The sequence below is a fragment of the Heterocephalus glaber genome, unplaced genomic scaffold (assembly GCF_053883595.1).
Source record: "Heterocephalus glaber isolate CG9 unplaced genomic scaffold, H.glaber_assembly_v1.0 deba00001140, whole genome shotgun sequence".
NCBI lineage: Eukaryota > Metazoa > Chordata > Mammalia > Rodentia > Bathyergidae > Heterocephalus > Heterocephalus glaber.
Genome location: NW_028258200.1, coordinates 1438092 through 1461256, shown reverse-complemented (window position 1 = coordinate 1461256; position 23165 = coordinate 1438092). Strand labels below are relative to the sequence as shown.

Below are 23165 nucleotides of genomic sequence, written 5' to 3'. Positions count from 1 at the left end.
CTCTCAGTGTGGAAGCCAGGAAGGACGCACGCAGTCGCCAGAGATCCTTGGGGTAGGGTGGGGGGCAAAGCAGGAGTATGGGAGGGTGAAGGCACCCCGCGGTTCCATCTCTGTGCCCCCCGCCCACCTCCCGGCCCCAGCTGGCTGCTTTGCTCTGCTCCCTCGCGTGGACCCGCCCCCAGCATCGCACGGGCCATTCAGAGACGCCTTCTGGTACCCCGCCCCTCGATGCGAGTATATAAGCTTGGGCCTGGCGCTCGAAGCTTCGTAGTTCTATCCGGACCTGGCCGGGTTAACAGTTGCAGCTCGGCCTCATTTTTTTCCCCCGCGTTGCGCTTGAGTCCCCGTGTCCTCTCCCGCGCACCTCGGTGCCTGCAGAGCCTCCGGGGCTGTCCCTGCCTCGCTCCCGCGTGTCCCGACCCTCAGCGGCGGCGGCGCGATGCTGCTGGGCCCGGGGCCTGTGGCGCTGGGGCTGCTGCTGCTGCTGCTGCGCACCGCGGCGGCCCGCGCCGGCCAGGCCGAGGAACTGCACCGCGCGCCGGGCGAGCACCGCGCCGAATACGACCGCGAGGCGCTGTTAGGCGGCCAGGTGGGCCGGGCCGGGCCGTGGCTTTGTCCGGACAAAGGGGCGGCGGCGAGGCCTGCGGGCCGCCGACAATGGGGCCGGGCGGGCGCCTGGGAGCCGGGCCTGCGGAGTCCAGAGACCAGCAGGGCCCTGGGCCGGATCCCCCCTAGCAGGGCAAGGCCACGGGGGGAGCAGGCGTGGGTCACCCTGAGATCCTTGACCAGGGCGGCCCACTCATCCCTGAGTCCCCACCATTGTGCCCCGCTCCTGGTAACGCTTGGTCCTCTTGTGTGTCCCTCCCCCAAAGGAAGACGTCGATGAGTACGTTAAACTTGACCATGAAGAGCAGCAGAAAAGACTGCGGTCCATCATAAAGAAAATTGACTCGGACGCCGATGGCTTTCTCACTGAAAGTAAGGACAGCCCACAAGACCGTTAAGGGAGAGATCTCTTTGTAGGAGACAGAGGAATACTAAAGCAGGGTATCGGTTGCATGTTTTCCACACTTAGAGGTGCGGTGACAGTAAGTTTTATGGAAGGTCGGTAGGTGACCAAGTACAACAGCCCCATCTCCAGCAGTACATAAACAGAGATGTGTAGGCGGTACCTGGAGGCTTTCTCTTTCTTCTTCACATCGCAGCAGTATTCATTTTAGAAACAGGCCTCAAAGCCTTCTTAAGACATTGAAGGACTTACTGCTGCTTTGACACGCTTCATTAGAATTTTCAGAATTTTCTTTTTAAACACAAAAAAAGACCTGGTGCATGTGAATTATGTTTATTACAACAATATAACAAAATGTGGGGCTGTTAGGGGCCTTAGAATCATCTTGTCCACCTCTTTGCAGAAATTGAAGTCTGAAAGAGTGCCTTTTAAAAATACATAAATTGTAAAGCTAGGATTAGAACTCAGGTGTATATACTGCTCTTAATTCAGTTTTCAGTATCCTCAGTTTACAAAAATAAAAAACTCTTGAGTGCTCTTTGGTAAGTTCTCCAGTCAGAAAGAAAATTAACAGACTATTTAAAAAAAAGTTCTAAATAAATTGCCCTGCAACTTTCTCATTGTTAATTCAAGTGCTGACCTGTGTCAGTATTCCACGTTGATCTTAAGAAAAATTTAGGCTATTACTGTGATTTTAAGTTAGCTATTTGGCTATATCTCATTTAAATGTTGCTCAATATCCAAGGAATGATGTGTTGGAGAGAGAATTGCAAAACTGGTGAGTGTGGATGTGTTGTCAGTGATGCCCTCAGGAATATTAGGGTTTTGTTCCTTATACTTAAATAAAACCTCAACTCTCATCCAAAGTAAGAATAGGTCAGTGTTTAGTTACTAATACACACAGATTTGGATGACTGGGTGGTACTTGTCAGAGCCTAGATATGTCCAAATATTTAGTACCAGTAAACTTTTTTTAAAACTCAGAAGGAATTTAGCCCAAATCTTCATTCTCCAAAATACAAAAATCAAGGGGCCGGGGATTTAGCTCAGTGGTTTCGCCACCTGCTGTGCAGGCGCAAGGACCCGCGTTCAATCCCAGGTACCAAAAAAAAAAAAAAAATGTTTGAGAAGGCAGACTCCCTCCATATGGCGATATTGCAAAGCTGAAATGTGAAGCCATGTTTCCTATCCATGTTCCATTGTATTCTCTATGCCACAGTAATCTCTTTAAATAAGAAGACAGACTTGTGCAGCCTAAGGAAAACTGCATTCTACAAGAGGACCTTTAAGATAATTTTGCTAATTTGCATGTTGAGGGCTAGTAATGGACTCGGAGGGTTGTGAAAGGTAGAGGTTAAGCCAGGCACAGTGACATATGCCTATAGTCCCAGCTACTTGGGAGGCTGAGGTAGGAGAACCACTTGAACCCAGGAGTTTGAGACCAGGCTGCTTAACATAGTAAGATCCCATCTCCAAAAAACAAACCAAAACAATGAGGTAGAAGTTCTTAAGAGGGAGCAAAAATCAGTAAAAAGCATTAGGCTTTAAAGCCAAACATAGGTTTGAATCTGAACTCTTGCACTTAGCTATTAGGCCTTGTTTCTGAACCTCAGATTCTTCAACTGTGAAATAAGTATCAGGATTAGAGACAACATACAGGACCTGATATATAGCAGTAGTTCAATATATTGTTGCATAATAGTTATTTTTCTGCCTTAATTAAGAATTGAGAGAAATTATTTTGCATTTCTATTCACCTGGCCTCTCCCAAACCAGTAAGAGAACTGCCAGTCTTAAGGCAGACAGCTGTTGCAATAAGGGTATAAATCATAGCTGTCATCCATAACTTGGTCAGAATTTCCACCAGATGTTTTATGACATGTTCAAAAGGAATATACTATAATATACTATGCCCAAGTTCAGAAACTTAAGTACCTTTTTACAATTTAGATCATGTCTATTTACCATCTGTTATTTCCTTTATATCTTTTTATTCAATTCACACAAAAAAAATTTTTTGGAAACAGGGTTTCACCCATTTCAGGCTGGTCTTGAGCTGACTCTGTAGTCGTGTAGTCCATGGTGGTCTCACACTTGTGGCTATCATCGTGCCTCAGCCTCCTGAGTTCTGGGATTATAGGCATGTGCCACCATGCCTAGCACGTAATTTTTTTTTTTTTTTGTACCAGGGATCGAACTCGGGACCTTGTGCTTACAAGGCAGGCGGCGGCACCACTGAGTTAAATCCCTGGCCCAGTATAAAATTTATTTTAAATGAAAATGTTATATTCCTTTCATAAATGGAAAGGTTTTTAAAATACGTATTAAAATAGGTAGTTACTCAAATACTATGCTTCCTGAGGGATCTGTAGTTACAAAGGTTATCTGCAATTTTTTAGATAATATATTTAAAAAGTAAAGTGCTCGTTTGGTAATTCAGTGAATATTTAGAGTCAGGCACTTTCTAGGCATTTGGTGTATATCTGTGAAAAAAACAGACTTGAATTGCATTTTTGGTGCTCATAATCTGTCCAGATTGCATATTACAATGTCCCTAAACTCCACAGAGCTCTTCCCACTCCTGTTACTATCAATATTATTAGACTGGTTCTCAGTATTTCCAAACATTAAAGTTTTTTCCTGCCTCCCTCCCTGTATTCCTTTCAGATAGTTTAGAAACCATCACTCTTTAAAGTATCAGAATCATTCTCAACATTCACTGTGTTCTGGGAAACCCTCATAGGTGAACTCAGCCAGTGGATTCAGATGTCTTTTAAGCATTATGCCATGCAAGAAGCAAAACAGCAGTTTGTTGAATATGACAAAAATAACGATGGTAACGTGACCTGGGACGAGTACAACATTCAGATGTATGACCGGGTCATTGACTTTGATGAGAACACAGCTCTGGACGATGCAGAAGAGGAGTCGTTCCGGCTGGTGAGTTCATGCGCCAGTTGTTGCTTGATGACATCTGTCTCTTTCTCCCCGAGTGAGGAGCATAGTGGCCCGAGGGCCAGCAGCGATTGCCTTGTTCTCCCAGCAGTCAGCTGTGTTGCTTGGGCATTCATCCCGATGGCCTCCTTTCTAGCCAGGTTTTCTCAGCTGTGTCACTTATTTGGCCCCATTTCCAGAGCTGCTTTCTTAAATGTATTTTGAGTATGTATCTTTTATTTTTAGCATCACTGAACAGTTTTATGTCTTATTTACGAAGAAGGCTATCCTGGTCATTTTTAAAACAGCTTTATATAAAGTAACTCACTTGTTAAAAAATGTTTCATTGTGGTAAAATGCACATAATAAATTTACCATTTTAAACATTTTTAAGCATACAGTTCAGTACTGTTAAGAACATTCACCTTGTTCTGCAACCAGTCTCAAACTGTTTTCATCTTGCAAGATTGAACTCTGCTTATTATACCCATTAAACAATAACTCCCCATTCCCAGCCACAACCCTCCCTGGCCAGCCACATCCTACTTTCCATCAGTTTGACTGCTCCAGGTAGCCTCATCCAATATGGTATTTGCTTTGGTCGCTGGCTTATTGCACTCAGTGTAATGCCCTCAAGATTCATCCATGTTAAAGCACATGTCAGAATTTCTTGCCTAGAAAGGTCATGTCATAGTCTAAAAAGGCCAAGTAACATTCTGTTGTGTATGTATATGTCAGTTTTGTTTACTCATTCATTAGTGAGCAGACACTTGAGTAGTTTCAACCTTTCAACTCTTGTGAATGATGCTACATTGGTTGTGATATATACATTTTTGTTTTAGATCCTGCTTTCAGTTCTTTTGGAATCATACCCAGAAATAGGATTGTTGAATCATTTCTGTTTTTAATTTTTTGAGGGATCTTAATGCAGTTTTCCATAGTGCTATACTGTTTAAAATAACTCATTTTTTTTTGTATTAAATTCTTTTATTGGTACATTGTAGGTATACAACACAATTACAATTCTCATTGGGAATTGTACCTTTATATAATGCATCTTGGTTCTTATTTTTTCCCCATTCCTAGCCCTCCCTTCACGCCCTCCACCCTTCCCTATTTACAAAGACTTTATTTCCATTTTTTCCATTTCTCATCATTTTTTCCTTTCCTTTCTTTCTTTTCCCCTGTGCCTCCCACTACCCCTACCCCTTTGGACCTTTTCTTCCTATTTTACATTATCAATTATTCATTCTAATAATTGGTACATTTTAGGTACACAATATGATGACATTCATCATTGGAAATTTGCACCTTTACATAGTCTCTCTTGGTTCTTGTTTTTCACCTTTGCCCAGCCCTCCCTTCAACCCCTCCAGCCCTCCCTATTTACAAAGATTTTGTTCCTATTTTTCCATAAAATAACTCATTTTTGAAGATTCAGTATCACTATGAGTTCTATTGTGTTTTATTATATAATTTGTTGTAATAATAGGCTTCTTAAACAGGTGAGGAAGACAGTTTTTATCTAGGAACTAATAGTGACTTTTAATCTGTTTTTTTTTTTCCTTTGGTACCGGGGATCGAACTCGGGTCCTTTTGCTTACGAGGCAGGCGGTGGAACCACTGAGCTAAATCCCCGGCTTAGTAGTAACTTTTTAAGACTTTTAGAAAGTCTGTAAAACCAAAAGTATATCCATACAAGTAACTGTAAGCTTGAGAAATAGCTATGTGAAAAGTGATTTTTTTTTTTTTAGATAGTCAATGTTTTATTGTCTTTGGGAAGAAAATTAGATCCACACAGCTTGGTTATTGACCTTTATAAAATACTTCTTTGAACTCTCAAATCATCAAGCATGATTTCTGAGACATCAAAATACTCTTTTAAATTATAGAATAAGGGCCAGGATTTACCTCAGTGGTTCCGCCGCCTACCTCGCAAGTGCAAGGTCCTGAGTTTGATCCCTGGTACAAAAAAAAAAACAAAAAAAAAACTATAAAATAAGGGCCGGGGATTTAGCTCAGTGGTTCTGCCACCTGCCTCGCAAGCCGAAGGACCCAAATTTGATCCCTGGTACAAAAAAATAAATATATAGAATAAAAATATTGGGAGAATGATGTGAGGTAATGTTATATGTAAAATAGACACATAGTTCTTTTACTATATTTACTATTGTTTTGTATGAAGTCTTCAAGAATCATTGTGCTACTTGAAGTGATCTACTGGTTTGTACTTACATTTTCAGGTCAGCACCATCATTGTGTTTAGAGTTTGATCTGTGTCATGTATAGTGGGTAATATTTAGGGCACAGTCATCCTGACATTTGGACTATAAGAAGTTTCTCTTGTGAACCAAAAATAATTTTTACGTTTTACTTGCAAAAGTTACACACTTGCAAAAGTGCACATGCAGGTGAGGAAGGGATAACATGATTTCAACAGCACAAAAGGATAAGGGACCCAAGGAATTTATACCCTAAGTAATTTCTTCGACATGAAACTATTTTATGTAAAAACAAGAATCTATGTATGTGTTGTTCCCTTTAAGAAAAAAAATGATTTAAAGTCCTTTTAGTTGAAATTCAGTGTATTTAAGTATATAGTCTTAAGTCATGAATTGTATTTTTCTAGTTTAAATTATGTGACCATCTTTGTTCTGTTCCAAGGCATCTGTGCCTTGGAGTGACATATTCTCCAGTAACTTCTTTGCTAGAAGTTAACTGTGACTAGAATGTATGAGACTGAGTGACTACAATGTATTTGCAGGAACCAGCTTAACCCTGCATTAGCTAAGAAAGCCTTTTGGGTTTTTTTCAAAGCCTTTTCATGTATTTCTCATTAACAAGTCAGTGTTAACAGTTTTACTTTTAGAGGGGAAGGCTGTCCTATTGAGGTAAGCAGGAAAGAGGGTACATACTACATACCTGCCTCTTAGCTACAACCGACAGGAAAAGAAGCTGAGGTGGAAGTGACACTGGACTTCTCAACAGTGTCACACTGAAGCAGATTGGGTAAGAAAGGCCACTTAGTTTTCTTTCCCCTTGCAGTACTAGAGTTTGAACCCAGTGTGTGCTGTGGTAAACCTCCAGCCCTTTTTATTTTAAGACAGAGTCTAGCTAAGTTGCCCAGGCTGGCCTCCAACTTGTGATTCTCCTACCTCAACCTCCAAAGCAGCTGGGATTACAGGTATGCACCACTGTGCCTGGCTAAGGTGCATTTGTTTTTAATCAGAAAAATAGCCCTTATTAGCCGACTGCTGGAAGAAAAGAACAGAGGGAATACCTGGGCAGAGTAGGTCTGGGAGTTGAAGACAAATGTAGAGTTCTCTTTTTTTTGGTACCGGGGATTGAACTCCGGTCCTTGTGCTTGCGCAGCAGGTGGCGAAACCACTGAGCTAAATCCCCAGCCCAAATGTAGACTTCTTATATAAGACAAAGGGGGAAACTGGGTTGAATGGAGGAGGAGTCCTCCCCTCCTGATGGCTGGGTGTGAAGTATGCTTTACGCGTCCTGATTCTTCTCCTTCATTACACTCACTGATGGCTTAAGTCAGGTAAGGTAAGAACCTCAATCTTCATGAAGTACTTGTTTTGCCATTACTGCATTTCTCCACGAGTTCTTCGTACTGTTTCTGTGTCAATAAACCTTCTGTTATGCTTTTACTTTCCTCAAATTTGGGTAAAACAACTGCAATGTAGCCTTCAGTGGATGGCTTTTCTTGAAGAATAGACGGCTTATGGAGAATGTTTTCATTTACTTCCATCAGCTGTCCTCTAACACAGCTAGATATGGTATATTCTTCCCCATCTGAACAGTAAATCTTACACAAAGGTGCAAGTTCTGTTAGAAACTGTGCCCCCCACTTAAATTTCCCAGAAACCTTGTTCTAAAGTCTGCTACAGTTGGTGCTGATCTGATAGGAAATACTTTTAATTGTTTTTCCACTTTTAAGCACTGGATGAGATTCTGCTAATGTGATGACACATATTTGGTTAGAGTGTTGTAGTATACAGTGGTCCTCACAAGGTTTTCCTTTGAGATCCGGAGTTGGGGCATGGGACCGGGCCCAGTCCTCGCAGAGGGGTCCTGGTGCATGGGATCCTGAGGCTCCTCTGCCTGCTGCCGGGCAGAGTAGACTGCTGGTGTGGAGCACCTTTTTCCTCAAGACTGAAGTCCTTTCTGCAGGCTTGTCACCAGCTCCACTCGTGACTATTGGGGTACTGCAGGGCGCTGCATCCCCCGGGATGACGTGCTGCTCCTCTAGCTGCACTTAACTCAGCCTCCGCATTCCTTGCAGGGGGTAGATAGTACTGCTCTGTCAAAGGTAATTTTAAAGGATATTTTAAAATTAGCTTATATGTATGTAGAAAAGAATAAAAACAAAACAAAACAACTTACTGCAAATTGTCTATCTCAAGAAATCTGCCAAGGTACTGGGAAAACATTTTTGCCTCTTCTGTTTCTCATCTCATTTGAATATATACCTTTAAATTTTATTGTGGCCCTATCATTTACCATTGTACATGCTGTTTATGTTAGGATTATGTTGGCCACTTGAACTCTGTAAATCACCACTAACTCCATGTTGTTGCTACCCTGCTAATGATTGCTCATAGATTACCCAAAGGCCACCGGGGCATAGATTAGGGCTCTAGTCCCGAGCTATTCTCCCTGGCTTCAGAGCCAGGCCTTGGGTAAGTTATTCCCTGTAGCTCAGCTTCTTCATCTCTGAAGATGGGGAGGATAATATTATGGAGATAAAGTAATAAATAGTAGCAGTTGGACTGGTAAGTACAGTAGCTCTATTTTTATCTGAAAGGTTATTGTGAAAGAAAGCATGTACCATTCACATAAGTTTATGTTAATTTTTTAAAATCTTTAGGCATTTATTAACTACATCAGCTTTAGACTTAGATTAGTTAGGATTTATTAAGATTAAGGTCTGAAAGAAGAAAATGTGAATAGTCTTTCACTGCTTGATAGTACTAAAGAGAAAACAAATGGAGATAGATTTGGGGTTCAAATGTCTAATAGGTTTTCTCCTTTTCAAGAGGATTACCTTACTTTCAGAGCATCATTAGAGTTCTGGGACTCTTCTAAAACTAAGCTATGGTATGATATTATAGTTTCCCTGCCAGGGGACAACAGAGATTCAAAATCTTACTAGAATTAGATTCTAATTGTCATCATTATAATCATCATTATTGCTGTTCCAGAGATTTAATGCTATTCCACCAAAATGTGTGTAGCCAGGCAAGCTGATGCATGCAGGTAATCCCAGCTCTTTGGGAGGCTTAAGCAGGAGGATTGTAAATTCCAGGCCAGCCTCAGCAGCTTACTGGGACTCTGTTTCAGAATTTAAAAAGGACTGGGATGACCACCAGTGGAGGAGGGCTTGCCTAGCATGCCTGAGGCCCTGGGGTCAATTTCAAATGCCACCAAAAAGTATTTTTGTCTTCTTAAAGAAGATAATATAATAAATGATGGTGTTGATGTTAAGAGCTTACTATGAAGATACTTTACTCATTAATAGAAACTATTTGTAAATAATTCTTTAAATTTTAAAACCCAAAAGATGCCTGCTTCTAAACCAGGCAGGGTGGTACACACCACCTGTAATCCCAGCATTCTGGGAGCCTGAGGCAGGAGGATTGCAAGTTTGAGCCCAGCCTGGGCAAATTACCAACTTAGTGAAGCTCTTTCTCAAAATTTTTAAAAGGGCTAGGGATATAGCTCAGTGTGAAGGCTCTGGGTTCAATCCCCAGTACCACAAAAAAAAGAAAAAGATGTATCTTCTAATGCTATATTCCCCACTGGGTACTCAGTACATATTGGTGATAAGACTACCTTTTAAGAATGAGTTGGGTGCTGTAATCCCAGCAGTCAGGAGAGTGAAGCAGGAGGATCTCTTTGAGTTTGAGGCCAGCCTGGGCTACATAGTGAGTTCAAGGCACTGAACTACATAGCAAGACCCTGTCTCAAAAAAAAAAAAAAAAAAAAAGAGATGTATCTTAGAGGGAATCCTATTGGTTATTATTAGACAGCTCAGGAATAGGCCTCTATTTTGATGAAATTCTAGTCATACTTTTTTTAGAACTTGACACTACATGACCTCCTAAAAACTGACGTGTGTTGTAGAGGTGAACTCAGAGACAATGTGTGTTATTCTTCATATTAAAAAAGGATGAATGTGGGCCGGGGATTTCGCTCAGTGGTTTCATCACCTGCTTTGCAAGTTCAAGGACCCGAGTTCTATCCCTGGTACCAAAAAAAAAAAAGGATGAATGAATCAGTCCCAAAGTTACAACCAACATTATGATGTTTCTGTTTGTAAACAATTTCCAAGTAAAAGCATTTGGCAAAGTTTGCCTCCTTTCGCAAACTCTGCATCAGGTGACAAACATGACCACGGCCATCCTCCCCACACAAACACAAACGCAGTCATCTTCCCCAAAATTGTAAAACAAATTAAATTTATAAACCAAGGCATCACTGTAACTGGATGTCTGAATAAAATAAAACTTTCTGCATGAGAATCTATTAAAAAGCTAACACCAAGCTGGGCACCATGTGTTTACTCACAGCACTCAGGAGGCTGAGATAGGAAGATTATTGGAGCCCAGGTGTTGGAGACCAGCCTGGGCAACAGAGACCCCTATCTTACAAACAAACTAAAGTCAACTTGATACATGAATTTTATCTTATTTTCAATGATTTTATATAGAGAATATGGACAACTTGTCATGACCCTTGCAGGCTCTGAAATGTCTTCTAAAAAAGTATTTCTGTACAATATGATGAACAATCGTAACTTAGCACTTTGAAGCAGGATAAAATTTGGGGCCTACTTGGCTCAGTTACTGTAACTTCTAAAGTCAGCTGCTGACTGTGCATGGAAAAGCAACATTTATTTAAGATCTATTCTCAACACATGGCTGGCCAGAATTTTTAAGACCTGTTTTTTTTGTTTTAGGATCACAGATTATATATTTCCTCATGTAAAATCATTCATCTACCAAAAGGTGGCAGTTTTGTTCCTCACAATTTTCTGTTACACTGTAAAAATAAATGATTATAGTAGTTTCTTTTTATTGCTATGTATGCACTTTTACCCTCTACTAGAATACAAGGTTTTTATACAGAAGAATCTGCATGGAAGATTTTGTAAAACTATCTTTTTTGTTACTGCTATTTTTTTCTTTTAATTTGCCACTTTTGAAAAAAATTTCTTTCTTTGTTTTGCCTTTTTAAATTTAAAATGAGATGATCTTAAATTGTATTCAGATGATCATAAAATGTGATGATCTTAAATTGTATTCAGATGATCATAAAATGTGAGCCAGAAAATACTGCTTTCCTTTTTTCATTGTTGTTCTTAATCTCAGCTTGTTGAAAGAGACTCTTCTCTCTATAGGCAAATAAGGTCAAACTTAGTTCACTCTGCTAGAACATGGACCTTTCTGCTCCAGATTGAAGGGTTCTTTCATAAGGCAATCTAAGCATTTGGTATTTCAAGTAGTGACTAATTGAAGAAGAATTTGATGGTCTCCACAAAGTACCTCAGATTCTTGTTTCTCTGCTTTTCCCCACATTAAACCTGAGCACAAAATGCAAATTATTTGCCCTCATTATTTGAATTTATGAAATTAATTCAAAAGCACTATTTGGAAACAATTTCTTTTTCTTTTTTGAAATAACTGAGTATAACTGGCTTATGGAGTCCAGATGTTTTAAAAGATAAATTCTTTGGGAGAAGAGATGAGCTCCCCACTAGGCATCAGTAGCTGTAAAGAACTAGTATTTAGGTACATGACAGTTGCCTGACTGTTACTCCAGAAAACTGAGAAGGACTTTTCTATTGTTCCACTGGCTGGGTGCAGTGGTACATGCCTATAATCCCCCACTTGGGAAGTTCAGGCAGGAAGATTGAGAGTTGGAGGTGAGCCTGGGCAATTTAGTGTCCCAAAAAAAGAAAAACTTAGCCTGTCTCAAAAAAAGAAAAAAATTCCTTGTCCCCAATATCTGCTGAATCATTTTACTACTTGAGCACATTTTAGAAAAAGGAAAATGGAGAAAGACAGAATAAAGGACCTGTTTATTTAACCCCTAAATGGTCTAAGTTTATTGCTTTTATGGCATTCAAAAATACTGAGATAAATTATTAAAGGAGGTAATACTATAGAAAAAACAGAGAGGATCCAAATTCAATATATTTTAGCTGTATTTCTGATTTTTGTCAAATCAATCTTAGTTTATCAATAATGGTAACATGTGACATTTTTAAATACTTAATACTTCAGATTTACTAATTACATGATAGGGATTCTCATGCCAAGTGCCTATTTTTCAGCCAGTTTTGTGGTGAGAAGCCAGAGAAGTTCAGCAGTTTGCCCTGAGTCCCACAGCCAGGGAGTGGCACAGCTGGGGTTTAGGGCCCAGGTCTGTCTGACTGTAGAGTTTATTTCTCTGTTGGCCTCTAACATGTGTTTATTTGCCTAATCCACCTCTGAGGGGTGAGTAAATAGAAATAACATATAAGAATGTATTTTAAATTTCACATAGTCTGTATTTTTCAAAGTATTTTTAATGATGTGGTGCTAATGAGATTTCTAAATATGTTCAATTTTTTTTTCCCAAAGCTTCACTTAAAAGACAAGAAGCGATTTGAGAAAGCAAACCAGGATGCAGGTCCTGGTTTAGACCTTGGAGAATTTATTGCTTTTGAGCACCCTGAAGAAGTTGATTACATGATGGTAAGGAAGAAGAATGTTGAGGGAACTATTGAATGAATCAGATTTTAAAACCTGTTTACCAGGCCATTAAAATGAATTGTAAAACAATCAGAGTTTTAAGAGACAGGAAGATCTAAAATGATCCCAAATTCTTCCCGTAGAAGATTCGAGTGGTGAGAAAAGTTTCTGGTGCCGGTCAGGTTGCTTATGGGGAGGCAGAAGATAAAGCATTGGGTTTATTTACATTTTGTTTTTGTTCTTGTTTTAAATCTTGTTCTTTGTTTTAAATCTCTGAGCAGCAGTCTTCCTCTGGCTATTTTGTGTGAAGTAACTGTTCTACCATCAGGGCCTTCCTTAGCCTTCAGCAGTTTTCAGATTTTGCTAGAATGTTCATGTAGATGATAGCCTCACCTGTGAAAGTGTTTGGCCTAGGCCGGGGATTTATCTCAGTGGTTTCGCCACCTGCTGCGCAAACACAAGGACTCAAGTTCAATCCCCGGTACAAAAAAAAACACATTAGGTCTGGAAAACTTACATTTGGGTCCCTTTTCGTAGGGCGATTGAGGGATTCAGCTGCTAGTGACTCTTGGTTTTCTTCTTCCTTAACACAAAGAAACAGTGGGCTGGGCGAAGCTTGGCAGGGAAGCCCGTGCCTGGTGTGAGTGACCCCTGGGTCCCATCCAGGTCCAGGCCGCAGCTCCACAAAAACAGAAGTCCTAGCTCTTCAGAACATCTCTTGAGATCTAGGTTTAACTCAAATATTGATTGAGTCCCTACTGTATCTTACCAAGCTTCTTGAAAAAAGAAGCCTACAGATTGTGAAGTAAAGAGAGATATAACAAACAGTTTTATAAAAAGACAGCCTGTATACTGAATTCTCTTGTCAGGGAAGGAAGATGGGGCTCTTTGTGGAACGGGTCCTGGTGAGAATGTTCTGCCTTGCATAACAACTCGGCAGAGACATTTTTCTCCATAGCTCAGTGGCACGACACTGCCATTATTACCCTTCCCTTGCCACTAAAGTGAATATTCATTTCCCACTTGGCACAAAATACATGACCTAGTTTAAGAACAATGCGGGGCATGATTTAAGTGCCAGAATGAAGTTGGGGTGAGCAAGTTGAGCCCTGAGGTGGCAGACAAAGATGTGGATTTGGAGTTTGGAGGATCTGAACAGCTGGCTGATGTGGGGAACAGCAGCAAGGGCCATGAAATAGACACACTGTGACATGGTCCTGGAGTGTGAGGTGGCAGGAAGGAGCGAGATCTGAGCAGCTCTTTAAGGAAAACACTAACAGGAGTGTTGATCGACTAAATAAGTGTTAAGAGTCAGAGATGATCCTGAGGTTTCCAGCTTGGGTGCAGTGGCGATAAAGATGGTACAGAACAGTGCATGTCCAGCAAGGAGCTCTGTGGTTGCTAATGCTATGCTGCAGAGGTGGCAGCACTCAGGTATGCAACCTTAACGTGGGGTCCCATACAGAGCTGCCTCATTAATTCCTATTCCCTTGATTGTTGTGAATCCTTCTTCATGAAGGGTATGTTTGAGGTAGGAAAGGCAAGGGTGCAAGATCAACTAAGTGATTCTGACTTGGATTAAAAGTTAAAATTTAATTTGAAAGATACTTTCATTCATGTAGTCGCAGAAATTCTTTCAACCGTGGCCGCATTGCTGAAGTAAGTCTTTTGCCTCCCAGGATTACTCAAATGAAAGAATAATCATTTTGATCCTGGTTCTTGACTTAGGCTGGATCACAGACTCACCTAAGAATTTGATGGAAACTGTAGCCTGGCCCAGAAAAATCGTATGCTTATAATTTTACAAGATTCTCAGATCCTTCCTAGGGCCGGGGAATTAGCTCAGTGGTGCCGCCACCTACTTTGAAAGTGCAAGGTCCTGAGTTCGTTCCCCGGTACCAAAAAAATTTTTTAAAGATTCTCAGATCCTTCCTGTAAAGCTAATCCTTGGGTCCCTAGGTTAAGACTCTCACTATGTAGCCCAGGCTGGCCTCGAACGAACAGCGATCCTCCTGCCTCAGCCTCCTGAGTGCTGGGATTACAGGCATGCACCACCATGCCCAGCCGTAAAATTCTATTTTAAAAAGACAGTGTTGCAGTGCTGTTTTATACAAATGTCGATAAAGCCCCCAATTTGTCTGGAATGGGAGAATTTGGAGAATGTATTTTCATGACAGTTGGGCTGCTATCAGGGAGGCAGCAGGCGGGAAGGTGGTGAGAATGGTGGAAGAACTGTGAGAGGCCAGACAGGAGAAAAGAACAGGGAGGGTAATTAGGGTGCAGTGCCCTCTGCAGAGAGAGAGATTGGAGGCCTGGGAGAGCCGAAGCTAACAGTGAAAGAAATAGCACAGGAGATGGGAACAGCGGAGGGCTCTCCCCTAGAGAAGAGGAACAAGGGCTCAATCTTGAGATGGAAGAAGGGGAAGAGGCAGAGGTGACTCAGGCGAAGACGCGGTACTGGTACCCAGGAAGCACTTGCCGAGACATGGGATGGGAAGCATCAGAGGGTCTGTGACGAGGGAGCTTTAGGGGAGGGTCACAGTAAGCCTCCAAGAAAGTAGAGGTGAAGGCTTTTTTAAAAAGTGCTGTAGAAAGCAGATTAAGGAAATGGGCACAACCAGAGGTCCATGCTGCAGGGAGGGTCCACTGAAGTGGCAAAACTTAATTTATAAGGAATAGGTATATGCTTCTGTATTTTCTTGGATTTTAGGGTTATGGAAGAAAGGAGAAAGGGATGTGGGTGGGATTGCAGAGTGGGAGCTGACACCCTAAGAAAAGGTGTGTGGTGGGAGGCGGTGAAGAGCCGGCCACGGAGCTGTCCTCAACTCAGAAGGGTTCACCCTCTGGGTTTGCGGGGTCAGTGCACATGAAGCCTCGGAAACAGCAAGCAGCAGACTCGGGGATAGTGTGCAGTAGCTGAGGGTAGGTTTGGGAGAACAGCAAGCGAGGAAGTTAAGGTTTTGTGGGGGCATGGTGTGTTTCAGATCTGGAGGAAGGGCAGCTCTGTGCAGAGAGAAGGTAGGGCTCTTTCTGGACAGTTCTCAGGTTGGTGTTCGAGAAGGCAGGGAGCTGAGCGATGGCATTGTTGGGAAGGAGGGCAGTGTGCAGGGAACAGGAGCCTGCGCTTGGTGCTGAGGCTGCTTAGTGCAAGTGGGGTTCTTCACAGAATCAAGAGAGAAAGGATGTTAGAGATAGAGCTACTTAGTAGCCAGGTGTGGTGGAACATGCCTGTGATCCCAGCACTCTGGAAGCTGAGGCAGGAGGATCACTGCAGTTTCAAGGCCAGCCTCAGCTACATGGTGAGTTCAAGAGCATCCTGAACTGCATAGTGAGACCCTGTCTAAAGAAACCTAAATAAAGAAATAAAAGCCACTTAGTGCTTGGGTTTTATTCTTGCTTCTAAATTCCAGTGTTTAAAAGATCATCATGAAAGTATGATCAGCCAAAGTAATGACTCCTCAGCTTTATGCCAGGATTGATTCAGATGGTGGTGGGATTGAAATTTCATGATTAATTTTTTTTAATGAACTTGCTTATAGGAATTCGTCATTCAGGAGGCTTTAGAAGAACACGACAAAGATGGTGATGGATTTGTTAGTTTAGAAGAATTTCTTGGCGATTACAGGCAGGATCCAAGTAAGTCACCAAGGGCAGTGTAGAAGGAGAGGGGGAAAATGGAATTAAAGAAGAGATTGGAAAACAGCCTTGCTCATTGAGAGCTGTCTTCAACAGAAAATGGGACAAGAGGATCTGTAGCTGGTTTCTCCTTGTTCTGCCATTAACTGCGGTACAAGTTCAGCAGGGATTTATAGCTTCTCAGGGACGCAGTCTTGCTCATTTTTACTTCCATTTCTAAATGCAAACATTTTCCTTTTCTAACAAATGTAGCATTGTTGTCAGTGCAAAAGAGAAAGTAAAAGCGCTTTTTAAAAAAACAAAAAAACAAGATCCTGCTCCATTTCATGTAGATCTTAAAAGAGAAATAAAAATTCTATGAATACTATAGACCAGTGATGGTCTTTCAGTGATACAAACACCCTGCTGTAGCATACATGCATAGGTTCACCACCACTGCTGTCTGTAGACGGTAGAAGGTGCTTTACTAAGTATTTGAAATTAGTGGAAATTTTTTTCTTTAAACTGCTGTCTTGTTTTAGAATTGTTCCTTAAAAGTATCCAAAAATGCAGTTTTAAAAATTGGTCACGACTTTTACTTATTGTGACTGTCACTTTAATATTACACGTGGAAGTAGTTTGTAACAGCATGTAGGAAACTACATAGTCACATAACATACATTATAAAACATCCAACTCAAGTTTGGGAAAGCTAGATATCAGAACAAGTAACAGCAGTTAGCAAAAGCACTAGCTTGGAATAATGTGCAACAATTTTAAAACTATGAGTTGTTTAGACGTGCTGTCAACTTTTGAAAACTACCATTATATTCATATTTAGTATTTCAGGACCTTTCAGTTAAGTATTTCTGTTTCATTGGGTTTCCTTTAGTAAACTTTAACTTCCTTTATTCTAGAATTATACCAAACTTCTTGATGGATGCTTGTGATACTCTTGTGTATGTATAGTTGTGGCTTTTTTTCAAATTTAGCTGCAAGTGAAGATCCTGAGTGGATACTTGTTGAGAAAGACAGATTTGTGAATGATTACGACAAAGATAACGATGGCAGACTTGACCCCCAGGAGCTGTTGTCCTGGGTGGTACCCAATAACCAGGGCATCGCGCAAGAGGAGGTAAGTGTCACAGAATGCCCGCTTCTCTTCCCCTCCCAAATTAGGTGCTATCGATAAGAAACGAAGTTGAAAATCTTAAGCTGGGGAAAGAAGAAATGATGTTTAAAAATTTAGAATTGATGCATTGCTGTGTTTATGTTGTTATTTTGACACGATGTCTTATTAAATTGCCCAGGTTGGCCTTACCTTGAAGTCCTCCTGCCTCAGCCTCCTCAGCCTCTTGAGTAGCTGGGATTATTGACACACTGTCCAGTTCACTCCTGTGTTTTGAATTAAATCATCAAACTGTCAAAAGAGACAAGAAGATTATGTAACATATTAATCTGAGAATACAGGGAATAGAATAATAGTTTGTATTATCCATAGGGCCGTAAAGTACATTAACATAATATTGCTTACCCTTGAAATATACTGGACTGGATTTGAGTGGAGAGCGTGCAGAGCCAGCACAAGTTAAGAAAGGAGATAATGAACAAAGCAGTAGAAACGGTTGCAGTGTATGATATTTGTAGATACTCAGACATTAGCGAGTACTCAGCACACCTAATTTGTTTTGGCAAATCAGTCACTAAAATGAGAACATCTTGCCGAAAATACTACAATTGACACCTCTTTGTTTTGCTTCATTTTTGAGGCTCTTCATCTAATCGATGAAATGGATTTAAATGGTGACAAAAAGCTGTCTGAAGAAGAGATTCTGGAAAACCAGGACTTGTTTCTTACCAGTGAAGCCACGGATTACGGCAGACAGCTGCATGACGACTATTTCTACCACGATGAGCTCTGATCTCAGCATGTCTGCGTGGAGGCTGAGAACCTTTTCTAACCTGTTACCAACTTTACTTCTGTGATAAAATGTTGATGTGTTTTACACTCTTAGGTCTTACCACAGTTAAAATGATCTTAATGTGGGTTATCATTTTGGCTTTTAAAAAAAAATGAAATGAAAACCTGATATTTATTTCAAAACATAATGAAGAAATAAAATGTTCCTGTTGTGCCATAGGACCACAAAGTCTTTGCTAAATACTCCATCTGTTTAGTACCGTATTGTGGGATATTTGAGTTTCATTTTCATACTTGAAAACATGGAGGATTTTAGACATGCCTGAATAATATTATTATTTAAGTAGTATGTGACTAAACTATCAATTTTTGTTTTCTAAGTAGATTTAATTTTGGGGAATGACAGAAAGGACATTGTTTTTAGGTATAGCATTTTGTTTTCTGACCTTTAAAGGAAACTTTAGAAGGACTTAAACCTCACACGTTAATGTTGAGAAGTTCTAGTTAATTTTAAAATATTTTCCATAAAGAGTTTCGTTGTATGAAATAGAACTTTATATTTTTGCATATGTATAGATAGTAATTATATTTAATGTATAACTATAGCATTCTGGTGAGTGGAATTCAACATTGTCCAGAACCCTTTTCATTTTTGACTGATTAAAAATGAACTGTCCTATCTTTTTATATGTTTGTTTTCTTTTCTTCCAGGGAAACCTTACTTCAGCACAGTTTTCACTGTATCATGTGTTATCTTGCCTTGTCTGTTTCTTTGGTCAGTGAAGGTTCTTAAAAACTGTTAAATTATTCTGGCTGCATATTCTTATATTACTTTTTTTTGAAATAAAAGAATCATGTTATAGTTGAATGTATACCCAACACATTTCATTTACTCTTGTAGCAGATTTTGCTGTTTTGGGTTAGAAATAATTTTTTTCCTTTTTTATTTTGATGAGGCTAGGATTGAACCCAGGGCCTTGTGCATGGTAGGCATGTGTTCTAGCACTGAAGTACACCTCCAACCATAGAGGTAATCTTTAAAAATATGCAAGTTAAAGCCAGGTGAAGGGTTGCATGCCTGTAATCTCAGCTACTTGAGAGGCTGAGGCAAGAAGATTCCTTGAATCCTGGAATTCAAGACTAGTCTGGGCAGCATAGTGAGAGTCCATCTCAAAAAAAAAATGCAGGTTGGAATCACCAGTAGAACTGGTTGGTTGTTACATTTGAGCTCAATTTCAGTTATGCTGAAATTAAAATTATACCTGCTAAGCATTTATGCATACCTAAATGGTCACTTTTAACTTCCTTCAGAATAATTTATTCACCTTTGATGGGGATAGGGTAGTGAAAAGTTGGAAGATAAAGATAAGAAATTTTTCCACAGGTAGATTTTTTCTTCTTTTTCTTTTTTTCTTTTTGAGACAGGGTCTTATCATGTAGTTCACGCTGGCCTTGAACTCAGTATGTAGCCCAGGCTGATGTCAAACAGCAGTCCTCCTGCCTCAGCCTCCCAAATGCTGAGATTACAGGTATGCACTACACTTGGCTGGTTTTTCTTTTTAATACTGTTTTTTTCAGAGTAGTATTTTGTTCACAGCAAAACTGAGCAGCAAGTAGAGTTCTCTTACATCGCTCCCTCTCCCCAACCCCACACCTGCACCAGCACAATACACTTATGGCCATTAGCAAACCTGTATTAACATCATAGGCCCCAGGGTCCTTAGTCTACCCTGGGTTTCACTGGTTTGCATTCTATGGGTTTGGATAAGGAGAGGGTAGCGTGTACACTGTACAGTAGCATACAGAATTGTTTCACTACCCTAAACATCTTGTGCCCCACCAACATTCCTTTGATTCCCTTTGATCTTTACTGTCTATATAGTTATTCCCTACATTTCTTATTTATTGGTTATACAGATTGATGAGCTTCATTTTGGCAGGTTTGAATCATCTACCATCATCTTCCTTGCCGCGTAGTTTTTTTTATTTAAAATTTTTTATTGTGATAAAATACACAAAATTTCCCATCTTAGTCTTTTTTTGGTACTAGGGATCGAACTCGGGACCTTGTGCAGGCGGTGGAAACACTGAGCTAAATCCCCAGCTCACTCCATCTTAGTCATTTTTAAATGTAGTGTTCAGTGATGTTAAATGCATCGTTAATATTGCACGGCCGCACTGCCAGCCATGTTTGTAACTTCATTTTGCAAAACTACCCAGTAAGTAATATTTTCCAACTCTCTCTCCCTGTGTCACCTGGCACCAGTCTTCTGCTTTTTTGTCTGTAATTTGACTCCTCTTCTTACCTTACAAATACTGTAATATACCTAGAATTTGCCAGAAGTTTTGCATACAGTGTCTGTCTTTTTTTGTGACTAGCTTATTCTATTGAGCATAATGTTAAAGGTTACCCATATTGTGCACATTGCAAAACTTTCTTCCTTTTTAAGGCTGTGTAATATTCCATACTGTATATATCCACATTCTGCGCACCTTATCCAAATATTCCATTGATGTGCTTGGGTTGCTTCTACTTTCTAACCATCATGAAAAATGCTGCTGTAAACATGGATATACAAATATCTTTACAGTCTCTGCTTTTGGTTCTTTTGGATACATGCCTAGAAGTGGAATGGCTACATCTAGTTTTAATTGTTTGAGGAACCACCGCAGTGTTCCCATACCTACCAGTAGTACACACAAGACCCAGCTTCTCCACATTGTAACCCTTGGCGTTTTCTGGTCGTTTGAGGGTAGCCATCCTTATGGTTGGGAGATGGGATCTCAGTGTGGCTTGATTCACATTTCCCTCATGATTCTATCTCAGGTTCTGCCTTTCCAAAATACCTTTCCTTTGTAATTCTAAATGTGAGGATGAATTTATGTTACTGTTTCTCTAAGGTTTTTGTGTTATCTCCATTAAAGTAAGAAATTTCTATTTAAGCTTCCAAGATTTTCTACTTTGGAAAATGATTTAGGAAATCCAGGTAAAGTCAAGGTTTTTAAACAAATGTTACAATTAATTTACTTCAACATTGAGCTTTTTTGAATAAATATTTAGCTGTATATCCTGGCTAGTATAAATTTTTTTAACACCTGATACCAGTGAATAGTTTAAGCAAGCCCTCCACAGCAGCTACTAAAAGTTCTCTATTTTCTTTGGAATAAAGGACTCAATCTAAATACAAAGAAAAATAAGTACTGGAAAATACCTAGAGTTTTGATGAATCTTAATTTCACAATTTAACCAGATAGTTCATGAGCTGTAGAAAGAAAACCATTTGAATTTATAAAACTATTTTAAAGTGGTTAGAGATTTTTAAGAATCCTATAGCTTTTAATATTGGCTTTTTATGCCTTAAAAAGAAGCACACTTTTATTTTTTAAACAAACCTACCTTTATTCTGTGTTCTACAGAAATATTTTTCTTCTAAGACCTGGTTCCAATTACTATTTTGGTCCATTGAACTATTAGTAGCAGTTGATAAAAGAGGTAGAGGGGCCCAGGGATTTAGCTCAGTAGTTCTGGCGTCTGCCTTGCAGGCACAAGGTCCTGAGTTCAATCCCTGGTACCAAAAAAAAAAAGTGAAGAGATTGTCCCATTACAATGATACATGAAAAATATTAACTAAGGTTTTTCCTGTACCAACTGCTAGCCTATCCGAATTAATGTTTTGTTGTTTCATCTACAACAATGTCAGCCAAGTGATCTATTTTGTAAGAGTTCCTTGTAATGAAAAACTTGATTAAACTTAATTATGGACTGACTGCCTTCCTGGTGGTCAGGAAGGAAAGCTGCCTAAGCCATTAACAGTTACTTTACCTTGTTGCCACATAGCAATTAGTCTTCAGTCTCTGCTTTCCAGCCCTTCCGGTATATAATCCCAACCAGCCAGGCAAAGTAACAATGACTGGAAGTTTAGAGAAGGAAAGAGATGAAAATGATTTGCATTAATACCACTCTCCTTCCGCTCAACTTAAAAAGAGGAAAAACGTGTAATTTATAAAATGTCACGTGGCAAAAAAAGCTATAAAGGCTTAGGTAGGAGTCAGTGTGTTATTTTACATTAAAGAAAAACTGGCAGGTAAACTCTAGATAGGTACTGAGTGAACTTCTGAGGGAAATGGTAGAGAGATAGCACTGACTGAGCATCAGTTGATTTCACTGACTGATTTTTGCATGTCTTTTCTGCTCTTGCCTTGCCGTCTCTCAACATGCTATCACCAAAGACCACAGTGTGTAATTACATTTATGTGAACCTTAGAGGCAGGAAGTACTGTAGATGGGCGTTCTCAAGGGCGAGGGATGGGAATACAGAGGGCTGGCTAATGAGCACCTTGTTGCTTTGTGGGATGCTGAGAATGTTCTAAAGTGAGATTGTGGTGATATTGCCCAACTCTCCCAATATACGACAAACCACTGAACTAGGAACTTTAAATGGGTGGGGTTTTTTATTGCATGGGAATTATATAATAATAACCCCATTAAGAAAAAAATAACTTATGCGAGTTTCTCACCATAAAGCTGCCCTACTGATGGCTTCCTGGGTTGGTCAGAGCAGCCTTGGGGCCCTTGGGAGCATTGGAAGAGCAGTTGGGGTCTCAGGCTGCCTGCAACCTATGGCTACATAAGCACTGATTGTTCTTTGTCCTGCATGGTGTTAGAAGCCCCAGTGGGCGAGAGATCTGCTTATAAAATCATCTGAGCCTAGGCCTGCCTCGCAAGCACAAGGTTTTGAGTTCCATCCTCAATACCAAAATAAATAAATAAATAAAATCTGAGCCTAAAATCAAATTCCATTTTAAATGGAATCTTTTTTACACAATTTTAATGTCCACTGCATTTCCAGAAATACAGCTGCTGTGTAAATCAAAAAGAAATGATGCTTTGTTTTATTCAGAAATTTTCTACGGTTGTCACCATTCAGAAAACCAGGAC

At 40.2% G+C, this 23165-nt stretch overlaps 1 protein-coding gene and 1 pseudogene across 1 annotated transcript; one reads left to right on the top strand and one right to left on the bottom strand.

The window, feature by feature from the left end:
* The first annotated feature begins 267 nt into the window (after positions 1-267).
* Positions 268-19098, top strand: Rcn2 (reticulocalbin 2). The gene is made up of 7 exons (XM_004872068.3): positions 268-589; positions 873-978; positions 3753-3949; positions 12580-12693; positions 16230-16326; positions 17298-17440; positions 18075-19098. The coding sequence occupies exons 1-7, from the start codon at positions 440-442 to the stop codon at positions 18225-18227; spliced, it is 960 nt and encodes a 319-aa protein (XP_004872125.1). The 5' UTR covers positions 268-439; the 3' UTR covers positions 18228-19098.
* On the bottom strand, positions 7485-8465 carry LOC106008446 (protein Abitram pseudogene; annotated as a pseudogene).
* Positions 19099-23165: the final 4067 nt, after the last annotated feature.